The following is a 24447-nucleotide window of genomic DNA, read 5'->3' on the forward strand; positions in this document are numbered from 1 at the left end:
GTTGAAACACAAAACCATTACCAAAATAATTGTATTTAATTGAACACTCTCAAAAGGATGACCAGCTGATTGGAGCCGAGCAATATATTTTTCAAGTAACACACATCGATGCAATAATGCATTAGACCACTGAGCAATATGACTAGCAGAAGTGGTCTGCCAGCAGGTAATGCAAGCCAGTCACTGTTTATGTTCACTTTTGTTTGAGTACTGTGAAATAGAAGACTTGTACACCCCTGCAGTTCTAAGCCAAAGTTTATAATAGGACAAGGTGACATTTGGCTTGGCACAATACGTCTGGTAACTTTCCCTCTTTGGTATTTGTATTTTATGTATTTGTATTGCGCGCCTGGCCCAGAATAATCTGGGCGCATATCTTGAGGTTACAGTGACATAGTATGCAACAAATATCAACAAAACATTCAGAAGTATTTACAACATATATACAGAATACAAAATATGTACAAGATGTTGACAGTATATTTTCTAAACCTAATCTCCACTGGGATATTCAAGAGCTTGTTGAGTGGCTGCTCGTGTAATGTATCAGTCTAGTAGTAGCACAATTCACTGGAGGGAAGCTACAGCAACTCCAAAATTTGAAGCGTTATATCAGCGATTACTCCTCCCAGATTTAATAGCAATCTGAAACAACAAAGTGCATGCCATGTTTGCTTACCATAATGTGCCTTTAGTAGAAAGGCAGGCAACACTACTGGCTGGGAGGCAGGGGGCATCAGACTGGCGAGACGGACTTAATCTAATTTCCTTTCTTAATTATTTTCTCTCAGAAATGGCTGGTGCGTTTGTAGCCGTCTTCTTAATAGCAATCTTCTACGAGTTCCTTAAGATTGCGCGTGAGGGTATGCTCAGAAAGTCGCAGGTCAGCATTCGCTACAATTCTATGCCTGTTCCTGGGCCTAATGGAACCACACTGATGGAGACACATAAGACAGTTGGGTAAGTCTTGTTTTTAAAAAGATCAAGCATTTGGTGTAGTTAAAATGACCTTGATTTAAACTACTTGGTGTCACAGATGGAACTAATAATTCACAGCCTCCACGAAAGTTCAAGTGTTTTTATTTTTAAAGCACAAAAAAAGGTGCATGTTATTTAATGTTAACATATTCAGATTGCTCAATATTATTATGTGCAGATTATTCAGTGTAGCGCACTGGAATGGAGACGTGGCGGGCACACTGTTGGATGTCCCTCTCTCGTCTCCCATGGCCTTCCATCTCCCTAGCCCAGGCCATCCCTAAATCCCAGGTTAGCTTTGCTAGCGTTCAGTAACCCCTACCATCTGAGAATCTGGCTAATGTGAGGGCCTAAAGACTGCAGCATTATCTGTCATACTCCCTTGGAGATTCCCTTGGGGTACCGCACCCCTGCAAAGGTCTTTCCTAGGTCTTAAAGGTTTGTGTCAAAACAGATGCCCTTTTCCTTTGCTCCCTAGTTGCTCCTGCTTGCTGGTGTCCCTGGTCTTCTCCCCTTTTTCATTCTCCCGTGATCCCCTCTCTCTTCCTACTCCCTCCCGTCTTCTTACTTTCCGCTCTCTGCCTATCTTCTTCTCCCCTTCTCTTCATGTTCTCGCTCACTCTCCCAAACTGGTAAAACACTCTTTCACTACTAATACGTCACCTGTACTTTGCACCATCTCCTCAGCACTCTGCTTCACTGCCCATCCTCCCTCTAGTCTCTCGGTCCACCTTCACGCTTCCTGACCTCTCCCAAATTGCCATCCTGTCTGCCATTCACCCCCCTTATATACTGTGTTGTTCCAGGTCCTGCTCCTTCACACTCCATTGGTTCCAACGCTGACCTGACTCTTAAGGCCAATCTATGCCTGTCATTTATGCAGTGGCTGAGTTGCACAGGAGAAAAGCTTTTTATTTAAACCTCGTCATCTCTCCCTTTTCCAGCTTGATTTCGTTGGCATTTTCTGATGGTTTACCTGCTTTTTCTTTTTCATGCTATGGGTCCGGATGTTTTTTCTGTTGTTGTGGTGAGCGTTTTGCTTTTCTGAGGTACTGGACGCTGTTTGGTTGTGGTGAAGGTTCATAGTTTGTATTAGTTGCAATATTTTTGTTTTCCCCCTTCCCTTTGGTTCCACTCTGGGTGTTCCTGGTCACTCGCAGGTCTACCAAGGAGGTTTTGGTTCTAAAAAAGAAACTAGAGATCATTCACCAGAAACACTAGTGGGAGGTATTGTGAGAGGGTGGTACTCGGTTTAACAGGTATGCACACGAAGGGTGTTAAACCCCAACTCGCCCTAAACCTCCCTGCCTCTGGGACAGGGCTGCCTATGGTTTATGCCCAGGTACCCCCCTGTTCTAGATCTCGAGTGGTCTCAGGTCTCCCCAACAGGATCAGTCCCTTGACTGTCACACTGGTTAGTCAAAGATGTGATTGTGGTATTTAACAAACTAGAAAAGCATTGGCGGATGTCACTAAACCCCTAAATCAACATTGCATATCAACAGGCCTCAACATTTGCGCCGCTAGCCCTTGGCAAGCGATAATTCACTCTTGCCGAGTAAGACATGGTGCGCTCTCCGCATGTGAAGAATTGAGGGGGCAAGTGACTTTTTGTGAGTGGCTAGAATGTAGTAACTTGAAACCTTTACCCCTGATATCATTGTAGATGCCATTCACCCATACCATGAGCATTGCCCGTTCTCCAATTTAATTTGGAAGTGAACGAGTGTAGGGCCCCAATATCACTACATTTCCATAACACCAAAGGGCTCTTAGAAGCTCAATGACATAGGACAAGAGATGCAAAGTACGATTTTACTAACTTTGAGCATGGACTGGTTTAAAAGCCTTTTGTAAACCAACAAACGGGGGTGGGAACCTCAGAAATCCGACACCTCGAGGTAAGGCAATACATATGAAACAGATAATGGTGCCGGAAACAAGAGAGCAACTGAAGAACTAGGCAAAAGGTATTACATCAAATCATCATTTTCTTTTATTGTAAATTGTGATAAAAAATCATCTTAAACATCTTTAATGCATTTTTATAAAATACATCCTATATAGCAGACATTCATTCAGCTAATGCAACTCTAAAACTAGTACATTTTACATTTTTTCGCGGAAATGTGAGACAAATGCAACAACAGTTCCATTATTTAGATAAAAGTTATACTTTCAAAAAGACAATTAATATTGTCAAAAGAGCATTCGATTACACAAGTACAATTTCTATATAAAGAGAATGTAAAAAAACACTTCCAGTGCTTTTGAGAATTAATGGTTCACTCCAGACAAAAAATATCAACTATTAGTGCCCAGACTGTTAATGCCAATACAAATACATCGTCTTAATCACACAGGCTTCTTGGTAAATAGTTTCGACTTAGATGGTTATCTATGTCTTCATCAGGATAGGGATGAACCTAAACAACATTTCTGAAGACCATTAACGGAATGGTTTAATGGTCTTTGCTTGGCCCGCTTCTCGTCTATATTAGAGATGCTGGGTCAGACACAAGTTAGCATCATTGAGTGACACACTCCAGGGATATCATGGACATGAATAATCCCTCAGTGTCAAATGGGTGAATCTCCTTGGCTTTGTTTAAATGGATTGCAGGCGCCGTCTATCTCTTTTTATAGCCGACTTCATTGAAATAGGAAAAGAAGCAAAATCTATATCTCGCACAAACGACCGTAGCCCGCAATGAGTCCCAGCAGACTGAAGAGATAGACGGCGCCTGCAATCCATTTAAACAAAGCCAAGGAGATTCACCCATTTGACACTGAGGGATTATTCATGTCCATGATATCCCTGGAGTGTGTCACTCAATGACGCTAACTTGTGTCTGACCCAGCATCTCTAATATAGACGAGAAGCGGGCTAAACAAAGACCATTCAACCATTCCGTTAATGGTCTTCAGAAATGTTGTTTAGGTTCATCCCTATCCTGATGAAGACATAGATAACCATCTAAGTCGAAACTATTTACCAAGAAGCCTGTGTGATTAAGACGACGTATTTGTATTGGTATTAACAGTCTGGGCACTAATAGTTGATATTTTTTGTCTGGAGTGAACCATTAATTCTCAAAAGCACTGGAAGTGTTTTTTACATTCTCTTTATATAGAAATTGTACTTGTGTAATCGAATGCTCTTTTGACAATATTAATTGTCTTTTTGAAAGTATAACTTTTATCTAAATAATGGAACTGTTGTTGCATTTGTCTCACATTTCCACACATTTTTTTAAAATGTACTAGTTTTAGAGTTGCATTAGTTGAATGAATGTATGAATGTCTGCTATATAGGATGTTTTTTTTATAAAAATGCATTAATTAAAGATGTTTAAGATGATTTTTTATCACAATTTACAATAAAAGAAAATGATGATTTGATGGAATACCTTTTGCCTAGTTCTTCAGTTGCTCTCTTGTTTCCGGCACCATTATCTATTTCATATATATTAAAAGCCTTTGGTGCCAGAGGCGGAGGGAGGGAGCACAGCAAACGTTAGAGAGGCAAGTGATCAGCTGTTTTAACCAGTAACCGTCCTTGCTTGTTTGGAGGGGGTATTGGGTGTGGTGCGGGAAATCAGTGGGTTAGGGCAGGATTCCAGTGGGGGGTTGAGAGGGTAGAGCAAGAGGGGGGACGCAGCTCGGGATACTGGTTGAGTGAAGCAAACAGGTCAGGTCAGCCAGGTGAAGAGGTGCAGGAAAGAGTCATGGAATGTGGACATTCAGTGCCGGGTTCCACCTGCATACTGGGCCTTCTCATCGGCTAGTGCATCTTTCCCATATGCTAATAAATTGTTAATTAGGTGGGCTACATCGTTCCAGCCACTGCAATCACATTGTGTAAATCTGCTGCTCAATAAAGTGAATTTTATTTTCTCCCCTAAATGCGTCAGCTCAGCCACCCAACCTATTAGAAGAGGAATCATCTACCTTGCAGTGGAAATAACAAGAAGGCATAGATTTGATTTGCTTTCCATTGTAAAATAAATGATTGCTTTTTAGGTGATGTTTTGTTTAAAGATATGTACGCATCAGAATTCAGTAACAGTTGATGAAGTAAAAATTGAGAGACAGAGGCAGAGCAATATCAGTTTTGTGCACTTGTCTCTTTGTCACTGAAGCTGCGTGCTATAAAGAACTTCTGACCTTTAGCATACTACTCCAGACTTGGATTTTCCTAAGATAGTGTGTAAAATCTATTTTCTTACACAGTGGGCTTGCACTTGGAAGCCCCATTACCAACAAAGACCCCTGCTCCCCCGCACCTCCAATGTTAACATTCTAAATCTGATTTTAGTAATGAGCTGGCAATAGCAGTCATGCTTGAGGGTATCAAGAGTTCACCTTGTATGTAGATAAGTGCAGTTTCATTCAAATTAATGTTTAATGGACAACACATTGTATTAAGACTATATGAAGTATTTCTGGAGCTTGTGGATCTGCTTAGATCACATGCTCTGCATAGTCTGACATCTAGTGGAAGTCGCAGAGTATTACAAGATTTGTTTTTCGAAACTCAAACGGACGTCGACAGGGCGTGTTTTGTAATACTATTCCTAGTGCGACGTGTAGTGTGTACCCATGGTCTTTCACACGTCGAGGTTCGTTCTACTGACCTCTTTTAGAGAATGTTTATTCGATCATCCCCATTTCTTCTATTTTCACCATTCTGCCCTTTAAAATATATAATGGACAAAACCCCATTTAAATTTTGTCCCTCCTGCCACCGTAAATTCCCGTGGAAGGACACGCACAGAGTGTGCAATCACTGTATCCCGAGGGATCACGCCAAAAAGCATTGTAAATCCTGTCCGCTTTTCTGGCCGAAAACCCTAAAGGCTCGGCGGACAAAACGCTGTGCCGCTCACGCCATGTAGGCAGAGGCCTCCATAGACGTGACTGAAGACTCCAGTGAGGGCAGTATCGGGGTCATGAGTGACACCGGGGGCAAACGGGGTCCATCGGTTTCCCAAGTGTGGGCCCCCGACTCTGAGAAGTTGGCCGGCGGTCATGTGATTGAGAAGACCCCCGGCGGCCAGGATTCACACAAATGCAAACACACTAAGGACATAACTCACAGCTGACTTTTGGCGACACCGTCGAGCGCGGAGGCCCATGCGCTGACCGAGGATAAAGCCTCAGGTTCCTCACTGTCCTCTGGGCCATTGCGCATGCTTTCGCCTCATGGCAGTTCCTGAAGACCAAAAGCACAAGTCGGTTCGGACACTGCATATAAAAAGGCCCTCCTTTCACACGCTGAAGAACAGGCGACGAAAGGCATTTGAGCGTCCCCTAGGAAAACGATGAAAATACAAGCAATAATTAAACACATCAGTGCTCCACTACTTAAGGCTAGGTCGCCGAATAAACAGAGTTTCGACGCCCTTAACCCCAAAGGACACCCAAACAGTTTTCTACCCCCATAGAATCCCTCTCTGGGGCTATGTGCCATAAAGATACCACTCCCTCCCAGCCTCGCCTGTTAAGGATGTCACTCCCTCCCAGACCCCTGTCATTTTGGGCTTCCCAACCTCATGCCATTTTACTCCAGAACAATTTAATCAAACATTAGGCCGAATGTCCCGTTTCATGGACTTTGTGGATAGACACCCCGACCAACTGACAGCTCAAGGAGATGCCTGACAGCCAGGGGCATCAGCAGAGCCACTCTTTGCCAAGAAGTCTCGTCTTGAGCCACAACCAAGCACCTCTGCTTTAGGCACTATGGCCTCAGCAGCCCAAGACACCTATCAATACCAAGACCCCTCTCAGGACTCATATTATGATGACCAAGCAGACCCAGGGTGTCAGGGGGACCTCTATGCCAAGACCAGTTTTACGACGATGATGATGATAGGCGGTGCAACATTTCAATATCGACACTCGGGAGACGCAGGTCGACAAGAACTTTGTGGAAGATATCCTGGGGGACAAGAAGTCTGCCACCCAGTTTACACCTCTCCTGCAGTCAGTCCAGAGACTTATCCAACCTTCCCTACAAACGCCTAATCTTACGAGGGCAGTTAACCCTTGGATAGAAAAGCTATTCAGACCCGTGCCCACTGACCCCTTGTATATTAGGGGCCAGTTTAGAGCAGATTCCCTAGTGGTCACTACCACTAGAAAAAGGGCAGGCACTTCACTGGTGTCGGCAGAAGCCACGCCAGAAAAGGAGAGCAAAAAGATGAATACGTTTGGGAGAAAGGTTGCCTCCTCTGCAGCGTACCAAACAAGGATTGCTAACAATACTACACTGTTAGCTAGTTACGGCTGCCACAAATGGGATGAGCTGGAACAACAAATAGAAACTGTCCCAGAACCTCTAAAAGATCACCTGCTTAAGACTGTCTCAGAGGGCAAACAAATCTCGAACTGGATCCTGAAGAACAACCTTGATGCAGCGGATAACGCAGGACGCATCATAGCGGAGGTAACGCTCATTTAGCTGCATGCCTGGCTTAGACAGTCGGGGTTTAAGCTAGAGACTCAAGCAACCCTCTTTAACATGCCAATAGAGACAAATGTATTATTTGGGAAGGCTGTAGAGAACGCCCTAAAGGGTGCCAAGGACGAGTACTCTTAAATCCCTTGGGCAGTTAACTAACAGACTTTATTCCCAACTGGGTTCTCCAAACTCTACGAGATGTCGGGCCAGGGCGCGCAACATTCCGCAGGCTATTCTCAGGGTGGACAGTCTTCGTCCTGGGGCCAGTCACAAGGCCAAGGTTCCTCGTTCAACTTTCAAAGAGGCAGATGTAAAGCTAGATCCTTACCAAGGAGAGGCTCAGCCCCTCCCAAACAAGAACACGCTGTTTCAGATCCCCTCCCATGCCACTCAAGTAGGAGGCCGAATCACTCAATTCACCTACGCATGGGAGGGGATAACATTGGACAAGTGGGTGTTGTCCACCATGGCAGGTGGCTATTGTATTGAGCTGGTACAAAGACCACCCTACCGCCTGCCGAGACAGAAGAAGATGACGGCAGAAGAACAAACAATACTGCTGGAGGAAATAAAGGCGCTACTCGACAAGGACAGCATAGAGATCGTCCCGGCAAATGAGCTAAGCTAAGGTATTTATTCAACGTACTTCCTTGTGCCAAAGAAAGACCTTACCATGCTCCGAGTACTAGATCTGCGCCCTGCGAACAAATATGTCAAACCACAGAAATTTTACATGACCACACTCCAGGAGGTGATTCCACTCCTGAAACGGGGCGATTACATGGCGACATTGGACATGAAAGATGCATACTTTCATATTTCAATACACCCTGCGCACAGAAAATACCTGCGTTTCAGGATGGCAGGAGTACACTACCAGTTCAAAGTACTGCCATTCGGCACCGCCTCGGCACCAAGAGTATTCACAAAGGTGCTTGGAGTAGTGGCAGCACACCTGCGCAGAAAGTCCATCCTAGTATACCCTTATCTGGATGACTGACTAATTACCGGGGAAACTCTCAAGTTTGCAAATTAAACACGCAGAAGACGAACCTTCTCTTCAATCTGGATTTCTCCATAGACAAGAAGCAACAGAGTCTAGTCCCCATCCAAATAAAACTATTTTTGGGGCTATCCTAAACACAATAGAGGAGCTAGCTTTCCCCTCTAACGAGACAGTACAGAACATGCTTTTGCAGATACCTCACTACAAGGTTGGTCGCCAGATAACTGTACACAAAGCAATGCACTTGCTCGGGATGATGGCTTCATGCATTCACTTGGCTCCACACGCACACCTACGCATGCGTCCAATGCAGGAATGGTTAGCGAAACAGTGGTCTCAGGCAAGCAGACAGTGGGACGATCTAGTGGTTGTTTCGCGAACCGTGGTTTAGGCTCTTTGCTGGTGGTCCAAGGACAACCTGTTAAAAGGAAAACCTTTTTGCGCTCCACCAGCACAAGCAATCCTAACTACAGACGCCTCACCCGCCGGATGGGGGGCCCACTTCCTCCACCACATGGCCCACGGCCTGTGGACTCCTGCTACTGCCCAAAGACATCAACTTCCCAGAACTCTTAGCAGTCCTCAAAGCTTTTCAGGCCTTTCAGCAACATCTCAAGGGTCAAACAGTGCAGGTCCTTACAGACAGCACCACGGCCATGTTCGATCTGAAAAAGCAAGGAGGCACACACTCTCAAAGTCTGTCCAAGCTATCCCAAAAAATATGGAAGTGGTCACTCAAGCGTAACATGTCCCTAATATTTCAACATGTTCCAGGGGAACTCAATTCACTGGCAGACGCTCTAAGCAGATACCCTCAACCAGAAGAACATGAGTGGTAACTTGACAGAAATCCTAGTCAAAATATTCTCCCTATGGGGTCACCCCCCAATAGACTTGTTCGCCACAAACCTAAACTCTCAATGCCCAGACTTTGCGTCCAGTTTTCCCCAACCAGGGTCCAAGGGGAACGCCTTGTGGATGAACTGGTCAGGGAAATTTGCTTACGCTCTCCCCACACCCCTGACAATACTCCTGAGCAAAATAGTGCACAAGTTGCACCAGGAACAATTAACTCTGATCCTGGTTGCTCCTTTGTGGGCGAGACGGCCTTGGTTTCCACATCTGCACAAGCTGTCGATGTGCGACCCAATCAAGCTCCCGTGCCCATACAACATGTTGACACAACACAAAGGGGCATCCCTCCACTCACACCCACAATTAATGAACTTAGAATTTTGGCTCCTGTAGTCATAGTTTGGTCACTTGAACCTTCCAAAAGATGTATGGATATCTTCAAGAAGGCACGAAAACCCAACACCAGACACTGCTACTTTAATAAGTGGAAAAGATTTGTGATATGGTGCACATCACAATCACTGAGCCCTTTAGAATGTTCTCCAGCTTACAGTCTACACTACATGCTTTACTTATCAGACTCCGGCCTAGTATTTAATTCCCTAAAGGTACATCTGGTGGCCCTATCAACTTACAGCACTTCACAGAACAAGGTGCCCTGGTGGAAAGTCCCTGTCATTAAGGCATTCATGGAAGGGGTAAAGAGGCTATACCCCCCCAATTTCCAACCCTCCCCCCGGTTGGGATATCAATGTTGTGCTCTCCAAGCTCATAGGGCCACCCTTTCCTATGCCAGACTAAAGCATCTTACCTATAAAACTGCATTCCTGGTAGCTGTCACCTCCATAAGACTAGCCCGTGAGCTACAGGCTTTATATGTACAAGACCCTTTTTTCATTATACACAAGAACAAAGTTGTCCTATGAACTAAGTTCATTTCAAAGTTCCATGTAAACCAATCCATAAAACTTCCCACCTTCTTTCAAAATCCTTCAAACTCAGTAGAAAGAAGCCTCCATACACTTGATGTACGGAGGGCGGTCTTGTACTATGTGAACAAAACAAAACCCCTAAGGAAAACAGACCCACTCTTTGTTTCCATAGCGCCTGGTCGAGAAGGTGGTCACATATCAAAAGCGCCATCTCAGATAGATAGTCAAATGCATACAACTCTGCTATTCCCTATCCAAAAGAGCTCTACCTTTCACACCTAGAGCACACTCTACCAGAGGTACAGGAGCTACCTTGGCTTTCATTGCAAACATCCCTCTGGAAGCCATCTACAAAGCTGCTACATGGAGCTCCGTCCATATGTTCACACAGCATTATTGCATTTACACACTCTAAAGCAGATTCAAATGTGGGACAAGCAGTCCTAAATCATGTCTTTGACGCTGTACCTTCTAACTTCCCACCTCTTTCTCCAGATACTGCTCGCTAATCTATGCAGAGCATGTGATCTAAACAGATCTACAAGCTCCAGAAGGGATACATTACTGACTGTAATCGTATTTCTGGGGATTGTATCTGTTTAGATTCACATGCGACCACCATTCCTAACCTACTGGAGTAGAAAGCGCATAGATGTTTTCTGGGTTATCACTGTTTCTGCTTTATCACATCTTCTGTACTCCCGATACTTCACATATCACACTAGGGATGTTGTTGCTAAACACGCCCTGTCGACGTCCGTTTTTCGAATTTTGAAAACAAATCTTGTAATACTCTGCGACTTCCACTAGATGTCGGACTGTGCAGAACATGTGAATCTAAGCAGATACAAGCACCAGAAATACGATTACAGTGAGTAATGTATCCCATATAAAGGTTAATGGCCAGATTACTTAACATATTTCTCAGAGTCATGGTCTTCCTTCTGACAATCCTTTATTTCGTAAGCATTGTGACTGGATAGAATGTGAGGCGGTAATGCAGAAAATAGGGATACTCAAGAACTCTGGAGTCCAGGGGAAGCCACCTTCTCCGTGACATGATGCCTGGAGACTGTAAATGAAGCATCCTTCAGGAAAACAATTATGTACCTCGAGCAGGTATCCAACAGGGACTCAGTAGCCAAGTTGCAAATCTCAGACACACACATGCTGTGTGCACTAGTGTCAAAGCCTGGCATAGAACGTAAACCCAGTCTTAACAGCAAAACATATTTCAGAGACTGGAAGCGGGTGCTTGGGCTTGGCACAGGATGCCACCATAATCCTCCTGTCTGATTCTAACCTAGCAGACGTGCGCATTGGACCCTCTTCAACACTCCAGATCTATCCTCACCTGGAGATGAGGAGGGGATAGATCTACCCACAAGGGGGGGGAGGTGGTTGCATGGGCCCAATGGCCAATCAGAAATGGGGAAACTCAGGAACAAACAGGACAGTCAATCATAGCTTTATTACCCCAATCACCATATTATTCACACTTGAAAATGGCAGTTGTAATCTTCTAGCTTTGTGGGGAGAGAGGATGGCATTCCAGTATGGTGAGACTGCGAGAGAAGGTGGAAGAGCCAAAGTGAGAGCAGGAGGAGGTGGAGGATTAGGTGCCAGGGCAGGAGTAAGAAAAGGTGGGGCATCAGGAACATTTGCACAGGGAGAGAGCCAGGTACTAGGAAACCACTAATCCAGTACTCCGTGGAGAATCTAAGCTAAGGTGGAAGACGGGCCACAAAAGGGTGGGTACAAACATTGCTGAAGTGATTGACGGGTGCTGATGCGAGCCAGACAGGGGTGCTGCATCCCCTGAGGTTGGGAGAGCAGGTGAGGCACTAAATCCCCGGGTCCAGAAGAGCAACACCAGAATGATAGTTGGGAGTTCAAAGTAGGGTGCCAACAAGTAGGACTTCAGGCCTGCCCCAATAGAACTTCCTATTTGGAAGTACCATGTAGGGGTTGGGATAACTACCTGAATTGTTCAAGCAGGAGAGCCAAGCTTAGGAGGCCCCTCGGGCAGGAGGGGAATCTCTGCAGTTGCCCACTGCAGACCCATGAGGTTGAGGGCTCTAACAACCATGGCAGCCATCCCACTGTCCTACGTGGGGACATGGCCAAGATACACAGACCAAGCAACAACCAGCGTCTGCGAGGACCGGGTCCCACTGAGATGAAAGTTTGGTCTTAGGACAGTATAACTCCTCGAGATACTTTGTTTGAATGCATCTTGTGTGGGAGCACTCTGGGCTTACCTTCTAGATTAGGGCCTGAACGTTTGGACTAGGGGCGGATACAATGTATTCCCTGCCCCATCACAACACCTTTGTAGATTTATGGAAATCTCCCTTCTTCTGTTGTAAATGCAAACTCCTAGGTCCCATAGGTATTTTCAAAACCCATACCTGAGATCCTTATGTTTGGGTGCCGGGTCTAGAGGCTTTCAGTAGAGGGACCCTGGGAATGGTTGAGTGGGGTGGACTGAATCCTTTGTCTTTTAATACACTTTTTCCAATAGGGCTTTCCATTTTATAATTTCCATAGGTGTCACCTGCTTGTGTTTGTAAATAAAACTCCACCAGAGCGCCATATTCTGGTATCTGGGTGTTCTTCCTTTGGAAGGGATTGTGTCCTCCGACGTATTCCTTATCTTAGATATCTCTTTCCAGCTTTGCTGGCCTCGGAAAAAAATTTCTCTCTAGAGGGCGCTGCGCGTCAACGTCCGCCGAGTCGATGTCCCTCGACAGCCGCCGTATCGACGTCGACGTCATCCTGCCTATAAAGGCTGCGCGCAGCGTCCGTTGCTCAGTTCCGTTTTTCCACGCTTACTCAGTGCCTCGGAATATCGTTGCTCAGTTTCGTAGAGAATTAATCCAATTCCCTCGAGATATTCGATCCATACTCGATGGCTTCCTCGTCGGAACCGACGGCCCCTCGGTCCGGCTTTAAAAAATGCAGAGACTGTGGGAAAAAGATGTCGCTGACTGACCCTCACAGAGTTTGTCTGTGGTGTTTGGGAGCTGAACACCATTGTTGGGAGTGTGAGGACTGTATTTCCATGACAGCTAAGGCCCTGAAGGAGCGTAGGGGGAAGCTGGAAAAAGGTAGGACTTCTAAAGCTTCTTCTTCCTCGACGAAGTCGAGACATTAGTCTCCTCGTCACCATTTGCACTCCAGGTCTCGAAGCGGATCCCATCACTCCTCGAGATCGAAGCACTCGAAGAGGAGACGTCGAAGATCCCCTTCTTCGTCCTCCTCTTCCTCTGTTTCACCAAAGAGAATCCCTTTCCCCACGAAACATAGTTCCCGGGCTGAATGGGAGGAATTCCACAAAAATATGATGAGCGTCTTCGAGAAAGCGGCCTCGACCCCCTCGAAGACTGCCGAGAGCGATGCTCTGGTCGAAAGACCCGAAGGTCCAAAACGCCGCCAGTCGCAGTACCCGACGAAGGAAGCTTCTCGAGCGCGTCATGAACTCTCGAGTAAAGTTAAGACCTTGAATCCTTCTTCGAAGGTTCCGTCGATGCCGAGGTCGGTGTCTTCGCCGTCGACGAAGGTTCCGTCAACGCCGAGGTCAGTGTCTTCGACGCCGTTGTCGAAGGGACCTTCGACACATGGGTCTGTCGACTCGACGCCATCTTCGACACCGGCGTCGACGCCAAGGAAAGTCACGGTTGCGGCGCACCCAGTGGCTATCCCCAGGTCTTCTATGACGATGTCGTCGAGATTGTCGACATCCTCATGTAGAATGCCAATTCTATCGAGGACCTCAAGGCCTCCACCTTTGTTTTCAACGCCACGTTCGTAGCATTCTACGTCGGCGTCGACGACATCGACGTTTTCGAGGCCGATTACAAGTTTGGCACCCTCTGCCTTGGAGATGGGTTTCACACCCTTTGTGAGTTCAGACCAATTGAGAACAATGTCCTCAATTATGGAAGAGGGAAAACTATCTGACCAAGAAGAGACATTTGAGTTGCAGGGATCTGCAACCCGAGTTCAAGAGGAGTTATCCTCAGAGGAACGCAGATTAAAGGAACTCCATGATTCCTTACATGAGGCAAGTGGTTTAGACACTTCCCTTGAGGTGGAGTTCGCTAGGCCAGACCCGGGGGAGCATGCTGAAACCCCCTATAGAGCCTTAATGGCCAGGATCACAGAATTTATGGGGTGGTCAACCCCTTCACAGGCTTTCCAACAAGATGACCTCACGGATATTCTTGATAAAGGTCCACAGGAGGATCCTGTAGTACCTTTTCATAAGGCTCTTCAAAGGAAAATCATGACGAACTGGGAAACCCCAGATGTCGTCCCGGCAGTAAATAAAAAAACTACAATACAGGGTATCTTCTGCAGACCCGGAGTTTTTGTCCAAACACCCATCCCCAGAAAGTCTGGTGGTACAGGCAGCATCTTCTACTGACATCAAGACTGCTTACCCTACCGTCCCACAGGACAGGGACGACAAAAAATATGATGCTATGGCTAAGAAAGTTTTTTCGGCATGTAGCATGGCGTTAAAATCTATTAATGCTACTTGCACCCTTGCTAGATTCAGCATACACTTTGGGAGTGTGCTTCTACAGCGGCTGACTGCATCCCGGAGGAAGAAGAAAGGGAGGCGTTCCTAAATATCATACAGGACGGTAAAGACGCTATGTGCGAATCCCTCCAGACGGGCATTGATTCGGCTGACAGTATCAGCAGAGCAATGGCGGCAAGTACAACAACCAGGAGATTCGCTTGGTTGAGAAAGTCTGGTTTTGCCCCAGATGTGCAAGCCAGGCTCTTGAACATGCCATTCGATGGCTCTTCTTTGTTTGGGGAAAAAGGCGGATGACAGTTTAGAAAAACTGCAAACATCAAAGGCAGCAGCAAAATCCCTAGGCGCTGCAATCCGTCAGACACCTTTTCGTTCCACAGGATCCTCTGCGAGAGGCAAGTCCTTTCGCTTCTACTCCGCATTCGGAAGAGGTAGAGGACGACCGGCTCAAAGGGGACAAAGAAGAACTACCCGAGGTGGACGGGGTAGATATTCAAAAGCCGCAGCAACAGCAGGTGCCTCTTTACCATCGGCATCTGCATCAGCCGCCCCAAAACCACTCTGAGGACTTCCCTCACAAGACACCTGTAGGAGGCAGGTTAACTCAACATCTGGCGGAATGGCAGGCTATCACGTCAGATGCTTGGGCATTGGAGACAGTTCCACAAGGTTACTGCCTGCCTCTCCTACGCATACCTCAGAGTCATCCACCGGGGATCAGCTCTCAAAAAGCTCCACATCCGCTCCTCTTGCAGGAAATTTTAGACCTGCTAGAGAAAGGTGCCATAGAACCGGTGCCTGTAGCGGAGAGGAACAGGGGCTGGTACTCCCCTTACTTTCTCATTCCAAAGAAAGACGGAGGACTGAGACCCATCCTGGACTAGAATTGAACAAATTCCTCAGGAAAGACAAATTCAAGATGGTAACTTTCTCAGATCCTTCAGGCCCTTCAGTTCCAGGACTGGTTGGTATCTCTGGACCTTCAGGACGCTTATTTCCATGTGCCAATCCATCTCAAACACAGGAAATACCTGAGGTTCGCAATTGGCAACTCTCATTATCAATTTCGAGTGCTGCCATTTGGGCTGACCTCCGCCGCGAGGGTCTTCACCAAGTTAATGTCGGTAGTGGCTGCAAGTCTAAAGAGGGAAGGGATTCACGTCTACCCCTACCTGGACGATTGGTTGATCAGGGATGTATCTTCGGAACAAGCTCAGATCCAGCTAACTCACGTTTGCCACTCCCTGCACAGACTGGGCTTCTCCCTCAATTTAAAGAAGTCACAAATGATACCATCGCAGAGACTCCAGTTCATCGGAGCGATCCTGGACACTTCTCTGGGAAAAGCCTCGCCACCAGAGGTGAGGGCTCAAGATATTCTACAGATGGTTACCAAGTTTCAAAATGCCCAACGTTTCCCAGCCTTCGACTTTTTGAGGTTGCTAGGCCTCATGGCATCCTGCATTTTCCTAGTGCCAGAGGCTCGCCTGAGAATGAGATCCCTCCAGTGGACACTGAGAACTCAGTGGTCACAATTCTCAGGGAGAATGACAGATCTTCTTCAGGTTCCCCACAGAGTGGCTCGAGACCTTCAGTGGTGGGCCTGTCAGGAGAACATTCTGAAAGGAGAACAGTTTTGGCAACCCTGGCCGGAGATAACAGTAGTCACGGATGCCTCACTCACGGGGTGGGGAGCCCAGGCTAACGACTTGACCATCAGCGGTCGTTGGTCTCCATCGGAGTCCAGACTACATATCAACCTGTTAGAGCTAAGGGCCATCAGACTCGCGCTGAAGGCTTTTCTGCCATCTGTACAAGGAAAGAATGTCCTGATAATGACGGACAACACAGTGGCCATGCATTACCTCAACAAAAGAGGAGGCGTAGGATCACTACCTCTGTGCAGAGAGGCGATGCAGCTCTGGTTTTGGGCAATCCAAGAAGGAATCTCTCTATCGGCAGTTCACCTAGCCGGAGAGAAGAACTTGACAGCGGACGCTCTGAGCAGGCAGAGCACAGTCTCCCACGAGTGGGAACTAGCTCAGGAAGTCCTTCAAGAGATCTTCGCCCTTTGGGGAACCCCTCAGGTGGATCTGTTCGCCACCAGTGTCAACAGGAAGTGCGATCTGTTCTGTTCAAGGGAATTTCCCCCGAGAGGAGCTCTGGGAGACGCGTTCATAGTGGACTGGGAGTTTCCGCTTCTGTACGCGTTTCCACCGGTCCCTGTCATTCCACAAATGATCAGGAGGTTGAGAAGATTCCGGAAAACCATGATCCTAATTGCCCCGGATTGGGCCAGGAGAACGCGGTACCCGGACCTTCTAGACTTGTCCATCTGCCCTCCAATTCGACTTCCACTCAGAGAGAATCTGCTCTCACAGAAGGGAGGTCAGGTTCTCCATCCAGACATCAAAACCCTCAACCTTCACGCTTGGCTTCTGAAAGGCTGAGGTACAAGGATTGGGACCTCCCTGATGATGTTATGGAGGTGTTGCTTTCGGCAAGAAGGCCAGCAACAAAATCTTTATACCGCTGCCGTTGGAACAGATTTTGCAGCTGGTGTAGAGAAAAAAATATCGACCCCTTTTCATGTGGTACACCAATGGTTTTGTCCTTCCTACTCTATTTAGCGAATTCAGGCCTTCAAGTTGGCACCATCAAGGGCTATCTCGCAGCGCTATCCATCTTTAAGCGCACTGCGGAAGAACCATCCTATTTCAAGTTACCCTTGGTAATACAGTTTCTAAAGGGGTTAACTAACGTTTATCCTCCAAGACCATTCCAGGTTCCCCTATGGGATTTAAACTTAGTCCTAACTTTCCTGATGGGCACACCTTTCGAACCACTCCACTCTTGTTCGTTAAGATTTCTTACCCTTAAGACTGTTTTATTAATAGCACTTACATCTGCTAGAAGGGTGAGCGAGTTACAAGCTCTTTCTTGTAAACCCCCTCATACAATCTTTCACAAAGACAAAGTTGTTCTGCAAGTGAAGCCTAATTTCCTCCCAAAGGTGGGTCCTGAATTTCATATCACTCAGAAGAGTACCCTTCCATCTTTCTATCCTCCTCCTCATCAGGGGAAAGAGGAAGAGAGGTTACACAGGCTGGACCCAAGAAGGGCTTTAGGTTTTTACATCAGTAGACTGGCTAGGATAAGACAAACAGACCAGCTGTTTGTAGGCTACGCAGGTCACAAGCTGGAGTTACCAATAACTAAGCTGACCATTTCCAGATGGATCATTTTAGCCATTTTGGAATGTTATAAACTGGCAGGAAAAGAGCCCCCTCAAAATCTTAGGGCTCATTCGACCAGAGATATCGCAGCTTCATCGGCCCTCAAAAGAGGAGTGCCGGTTAGAGACATATGTGCAGCTGCCACATGGGCGTCCGTCCATACCTTTACACGGTTTTACAACTTGGATTCCTCCTCCAGTCAAGAGACTAGGTTTGGAAGGGCAGTATTGCACTCTATTCATCAATAAGAGGAAGCATGAAGTCAGTACTCCCACCTCCAATAACAGAATACTGCTATGGGAGCCTATCTAAGATAAGGAATACGTCGGAGGACACAATCCCTTCGAAGAACAAGTTACTTCTTACCTTGTAACGTTCTTTCGATGGGATGTTCCTCCGACGTATTCCTTATCGACCCTCCCATCCATCCCCGCAGTACTACTTCCCTTGTTGTTGCAGCTTACACTCCTTCAGGGTGATTAGTCTAGTCCAGAAAGAATTATTGTGGGCTACAAAACGGAACTGAGCAACGGACGCTGCGCGCGGCCTTTATAGGCAGGATGACGACGTCGATACGGCGGCTGTCGAGGGACATCGACTCGGCGGACGTCGACGCGCAGCGCCCTCTAGAGAGAAACATTTTTCCGAGGCCAGCAAAGCTGGAAAGAGATATCTAAGATAAGGAATATGTCGGAGGAACATCCCATCGAAACAACGTTACAAGGTAAGAAGTAACTTGTTCTTCTCTGTGACACCCATCACAAGAAAATCATTGCTGCACCTGAATCAATTTGTGAAGTCTATCTGCCCCTTTACGATTGAGAGGAAATTGTAAATGACCTTGAGTGTTTCCATCTAACTTGCATCCCTCTCTCCTCAGACAACAGATGCTGAGCCTCCCCCACATGGCCCAGACGCTGCTCCATATTCTCCAAGTGGTGACCAGTTACTTCCTGATGCTTATCTTTATGACCTACAATGCCTATCTGTGCATCGCTGTCGCAGCTGGAGCCGGCACTGGCTACTTCTTCTTCAGTTGGAAAAAGGCTGTTGTGGTGGACATCACAGAACATTGTCATTGATGATGGACTGCAGGCACCACCCTGGCCTTGTACGTGCCTCTGTATCAACACCTAGACCGTGACCAATGAGACACGAAGGCTCTTTCCCCGCCTTTGCAGTCTGTTTTTTTTAACTGCTTTGTCATCACTAATGCGGCTTCTGTGTTGCCAGCAGGAGCCTTGGTCTGAAGTTTCTAGGGGCCAAAGAGATTTCTGCAGTCACCAACCATGATTACTTTCAACTTAGCAATTCTACTCTGATCAAATTTAGTCTAATGAACCCTTGAGAAAACAAATTAAATGCCACAGGTCAGTGGCCGAGAAGTCGAAGTTTTACATTCATGTGAAATCAGTTTTTACTTTTTTCTTTTTTATATAGTTCTTACAGCCACTGACCAAATGACTATGTACACATATTCTCTGCATTTGCGTTGTATATGCTACGCGATTAGTGGGTACTCATTAACTGAAGTAAGCCCAGCTTTAGCAGCCACCAGTTTGCTGTCCTAGTCTTCGGACTCATCCCATTGAAGTGATCCATGTGTTTGGGTTTAATGTGTTAAATACGTATCAGACTAATGCGGTTTCTTTCAAATATGGGATGATTTAGAGGTATCCCTGGGGAAGGGCAGACAGAACTCAAGGAGGGTGCAAAATAAAAATCTAGGTTCTCTGCCAAAGTAAAATGTTTCATGTTACGGAGGCCAAGAGCTCCAATTCACCCATGTACTGTTGCCCAATTCCAGTGCACAGGTTACGATTTCTTTATTCTGTTTGTTTCAGATTTCATCTACTTTTTATTTAAGATTTGTTTTTTATCATTATTTTAAAAAATGAGTTATCAGCTTTTATGTATGGTACAATTTAAAGATGAAGTGTACTGGTCAGAGATTTGTGAAGACTTGACCTTTGTAATAAATGTATGCTGCAGAGACTTGCCCATAATTCTTTGTCTACCACTAGTCTGCCGATGTTATCATAGAGTGAGTGGTGTTTGCCAGAAGAGCTCTGGTGCAAAGGACCTGCTCTTACTAGTTCTATGGGGAGCGCCTATACATTACCAGAAACCCCTAGGAGATGGCAATTCTACTGTGAATGTCCACCTACACATTAGGGCCTTTACCCAATTATTTTGTGCAATTATGGCAAATCTCCAAGCTACACGCCTCACAGAGTGACATTCCTGAGGGTGACGCCTATAATGGACATTAATGCTTTTTGCTCTTTGCACTTCTTAATTCATTCTCTCAATACATTAATTTAATACATTTCAATGGGGAATGCAAATCCTTCTTGCCCCTTTCTAATTCCATGCCCCAATCTTTTAAATGTTCTAATGTTTGGATGCGCGTGTGTGAATGGAAACGACTCATGCACATACTATGTTGGTCCGGAAAACATGCTTAACAATGTGAACGTCAGAGAGACTTCAGTAAGGCTACAAATAAAACCATGTGCTGATTAGCGACTACAGTTAAACCATGCAGATTGGCCAGACTACATGTTAAGCTATGAAAAGTAACTACAAATACAGTAATGCGTGGCACCAGATTGCGTTTTAAACTATGTACAGTGGAAGGATTGAAAATAAAGCCATGCATTTGGGCAGGACTAGAAGCAGAACTACTTACAAGTGCAGGTCAGCCACACAACTAATCTGTAACCTTGTCTCAGATTACACTACATGCGTTAAACCTGTAATTTAAGGCGAGCTATGGAGAGAATATATACAATTACATATGCTACTTTAAACTCTTTCTCAATTGATGTAGTGCTTTCATAGAGCGAGTCATGTCCCTTTTCATGGCTCTGTTTGCCATTAACCTCAGTAAGTGTCACTAAATGCTGAGGCAGTCTTTTTTTCTCTGCATGCAATTAGGAACAATGTGACTGAAAATACACTGCCCTGAGTTGTGTTGCAGAGAGGTTGATCTATGGACAAGTATTTCTGGAGTGTGCTAACCACTTCACTGATTTTCTTAGTTTGAAAAGTAGGTTATCCACCCACAAACTATAGCCCCCCATCTATTATAGCATAGCTCTCAACTCACCCGCTTTTGGCGGGTGTCACCCGCCTTGCAATGGGCTGACTCACCCACCAAGCCTCATGCACGCCCATTCATTCCAATGGGCGTCTCACCCGTCAAAAACAAAATCCGGTGATTTCACCCGCCTTTGCGAGACAAATAGTTGAGAGCTATGTTATAGAAGGGGACCATGTTATGCGTGGATTGCCATCTAAAAGCCCCTCCTCAACCTTAGGGTCTCACGGTGACATGCACAGCTTGGCCTGGCAGTGCAGCACATTCAGTAAAGTAAAAATGGCCTTTATGTTTCACCCGTTATCCACCACAATGGCATTCAAATTGGGGCCACTTAAAATTCTGTTGCGTAGTGGTACGGTATCCATCATGAATGCAAAGATAAACCTGGAGACCATGAGAAGAAAGGGTACCATGTAGGGGTGGTGCTAGCCCTCTTCCTAATGCATGTCAGGTTTTCAAACACACATATATTAGCTAACAATTACCTTCTGACCAAAATAAGTAGCCTTCCCTGTGTGACTAAGACATGCCAAAACCCCTATGTAGTATAAGGATGAATTGAATGGCCAAACAGAGTTGGTATCTTCCTTGGACTTTGCTACTAAGAATCGACCTGGGGACGAATTTTAACCAATGGAGAAAGATGTTAACATGTGAAAGTTTACAGAAATGGCGTTGCAAGTGTCCCAGTTCAAGTAGTAAAAAAGCAGGTATGGTCTGTGTCTGTTACAAGGACTAAGCAAAGGATTGCACTAGGATAGAGTTACAGATAAATACATGCATTGGGACATGGCCATAAGTAAACTACGTACCTGAGATAAGTGAAACAAAACACTTAGTTCAGATTATAACCAAAGCTTAGCATAAGGACAGATATACAAGTATGCATATAAATTGGGGTCGCGCTGCATATAAAGGTATGTATTTGAGATGTGTGAGAAACCTGAAGGTGTCTCCCTGGCTAGTCCCCGGAGATCAGTCATCTAGGTGGCCAGGACACGCCCATGCTATTGGATCCAGTTCCTGGGGGTTGACTAGTGAGGGAGGATCACCTGGATGAGGGGTTCTAGGGGAGTAGAAGTGGGACACCGACAGGTGAGACGCGGTTTCCCCCTTCTTTTGACACCTTTTCCCCATCCTAACACAGGATATTCCATTCCAAAACACTGCCCCCCACCAACTCCCCTGCCCCCTTCCCGACATAAACACTTTCGCACAACACGGAAGACAACAGACTAACACCAGTGCCATTTACCTAACATCTCCCAATACAGGGGTCAGGCAAAGTCAGCAAATTGACCAGAATCACACTGACCTTCTGGCCTTTTCCCTTCTCCACAGGGATGAAAGGTGGAGCACGAAAGCACACAACGAGCAAGGCAGACCACACAATATGAGAGCTAACTCGGCACAGCAGTTCAAGAGGAGGCGAAAGACTGTGATTACAGAGAGGGTGGCAAGGAGAGAAGTAACCTTGCCCTTTTTCGATCAAGGCCCGTGAAACCTCAGCAGATGGACACAAGACCTCAAATTATAGCAGCATGTGTGGCAGCAGATGTCTATGGTATGCCAGACCATCCTCTGCTGATAACCAAGCTGGGGAAAGGCACTTGTCTCAGTGGCACTAACCTTGACTCCGTGGATAAAGAAAGGCAAGCAATTCATCACAGCCGGTGAGTTGAGGGGAGAATCTATAAGAAACCCTACTGTGTTGAACGAAAAGTAGTCAACGGCTAAATTGAACTTTGAAAGGTAAAAAGATACTATTTAGGCACAAAGGAGAAAACCAGCAACAGAGGAGGACGGCACCACATTGGTTCTCCGGCAGGAAACTATGGGCGATTACCCGATGGTAGAAACTACTGGAACCTGAATCTCTTAGGAAGAGGTGAAAAGAGGTCAAAGTGGTCATACCAGGGTCTTGTAAAATCCTCTGTACCGTTGAGTCTTTGACAGATTATTGTGAAAGAAAGGGAAATAAATCCCGCTTGGTGAATTGAGCACTTGGAACAGAGTGTTGCAGAAGTTAGCAAGAGTGAACCCGGCAGAGGGATGCTAATGAGATGGAACAAAGTCTAAAGTCCCATAGTGAACTGTTTGGTAAAAGTTTGGCAAGAGTGAACCAAGCGGAGGGATGCTAACAGAAAGGGGCGAAGTCCAAACTCCTGAAGTACCGTGAACTGTTTGGAGAAGTTGGAAAAAGTTAACCAGGAAGAGGGAAGCCAACAATCGGAGACTATGCCTGAGGTACTGTTTAAAAAGACATTAAGACTCGTGAAAGTAAGAGGTATTGGAAGACCAGGGCAAGTGAATTGTGCCCTTGTCAAGTGGGTCTGAGCCCGGTCGAGGGAGATCCAGGGGTGAAAAGTCATCACCCAAAGCTCATTGAGAAAGGAACTGTTCAATTGATTGGTTGAATACGATACGTGAGGGGTCAGCGCCCGGAAGAGGGGGACCCCAGGGGTGAAGCCATCACCCAACGTGAACTTTGGAAAATACGGTTTTGTTTGGTTGTTTGTTGGATACATCAGGCCTCGAAGGCAAGAGACTTTATTGTGAAATTAGACTTTACCATCGAAGAACCTGATAGCTGGAACTGAACTGTCGGCTCATGCTGAGAAAGCTCAAGAGTGTGCTGTGCTCGAATGTCCCACCTTGTCCCGTGCTGAAAATGTGAGGAAGGGAGACCTCTGGCAATCGCATCCTGGCTTATTATTTGGAACACTCCTTTTCTTTATTGAAACCCTATCCCATGCTCTTTCTATAATTAGTTGTAAGGAATTGGCAATAGGTTTTTCTTTAGTATAGGCCCTTTTATTTTGAAACAACGCCACTAGGACTGCCTTATTTGTCATTTGACGCTTGCTCCCGTCTTAGTTTTGGGTTTTGGTTAGGCGTTTTTCCACCCTGCATTCATTGTTCAATAAACACTCCTGAACTGTGATCACTTGTCTGTCTTTACTGTAGCCACCTTGGGTTCCTTACAGGTGGATTATAAATGTTGTTCATTGGGCAGCATTGCTCATAATGCAATGCACTGAAACAGGACTGCATGTGAATGCCTGCACCAGGTTACAATACATGTCTAGAATTTGAAGAAAGTACAGGGACAACATTTCGAGTAAAGTAATCCACAGATATAGGGCTAAAAGTAAAGCAATGGTTTAATAGCATTGACACAAGTAAATGATGCCCTCTGGCAGAGCTTCAATTCTAGCAAGACACTGTGCCCAATATTTATGTTAATCTATGTAAACAGTTTGGCACGAGTTCAGGCAAAGCTATGCCTTTGGGCAGGACTTAGCCTTTCTGGCGATCA

At 45.9% G+C, this 24447-nt stretch overlaps 1 protein-coding gene across 1 annotated transcript in view; it reads left to right on the plus strand.

The window, feature by feature from the left end:
• The window catches only part of SLC31A1 (solute carrier family 31 member 1), a 117634-nt gene extending 97617 nt beyond the window's left edge, over positions 1-20017 (plus strand). The window contains exons 4-5 of the mRNA XM_069609814.1: positions 792-960; positions 18903-20017. Of these exons, the coding sequence (XP_069465915.1) occupies positions 792-960; positions 18903-19104 (371 nt within the window). The 3' untranslated portion in view covers positions 19105-20017. The remainder of the gene's footprint in view (positions 1-791; positions 961-18902) is intronic.
• The last annotated feature ends 4430 nt before the right edge of the window (positions 20018-24447 follow it).

Source organism: Ambystoma mexicanum, chromosome 8 (genome assembly GCF_040938575.1).
Source record: "Ambystoma mexicanum isolate Mex_15411 chromosome 8, UKY_AmexF1_1, whole genome shotgun sequence".
NCBI lineage: Eukaryota > Metazoa > Chordata > Amphibia > Caudata > Ambystomatidae > Ambystoma > Ambystoma mexicanum.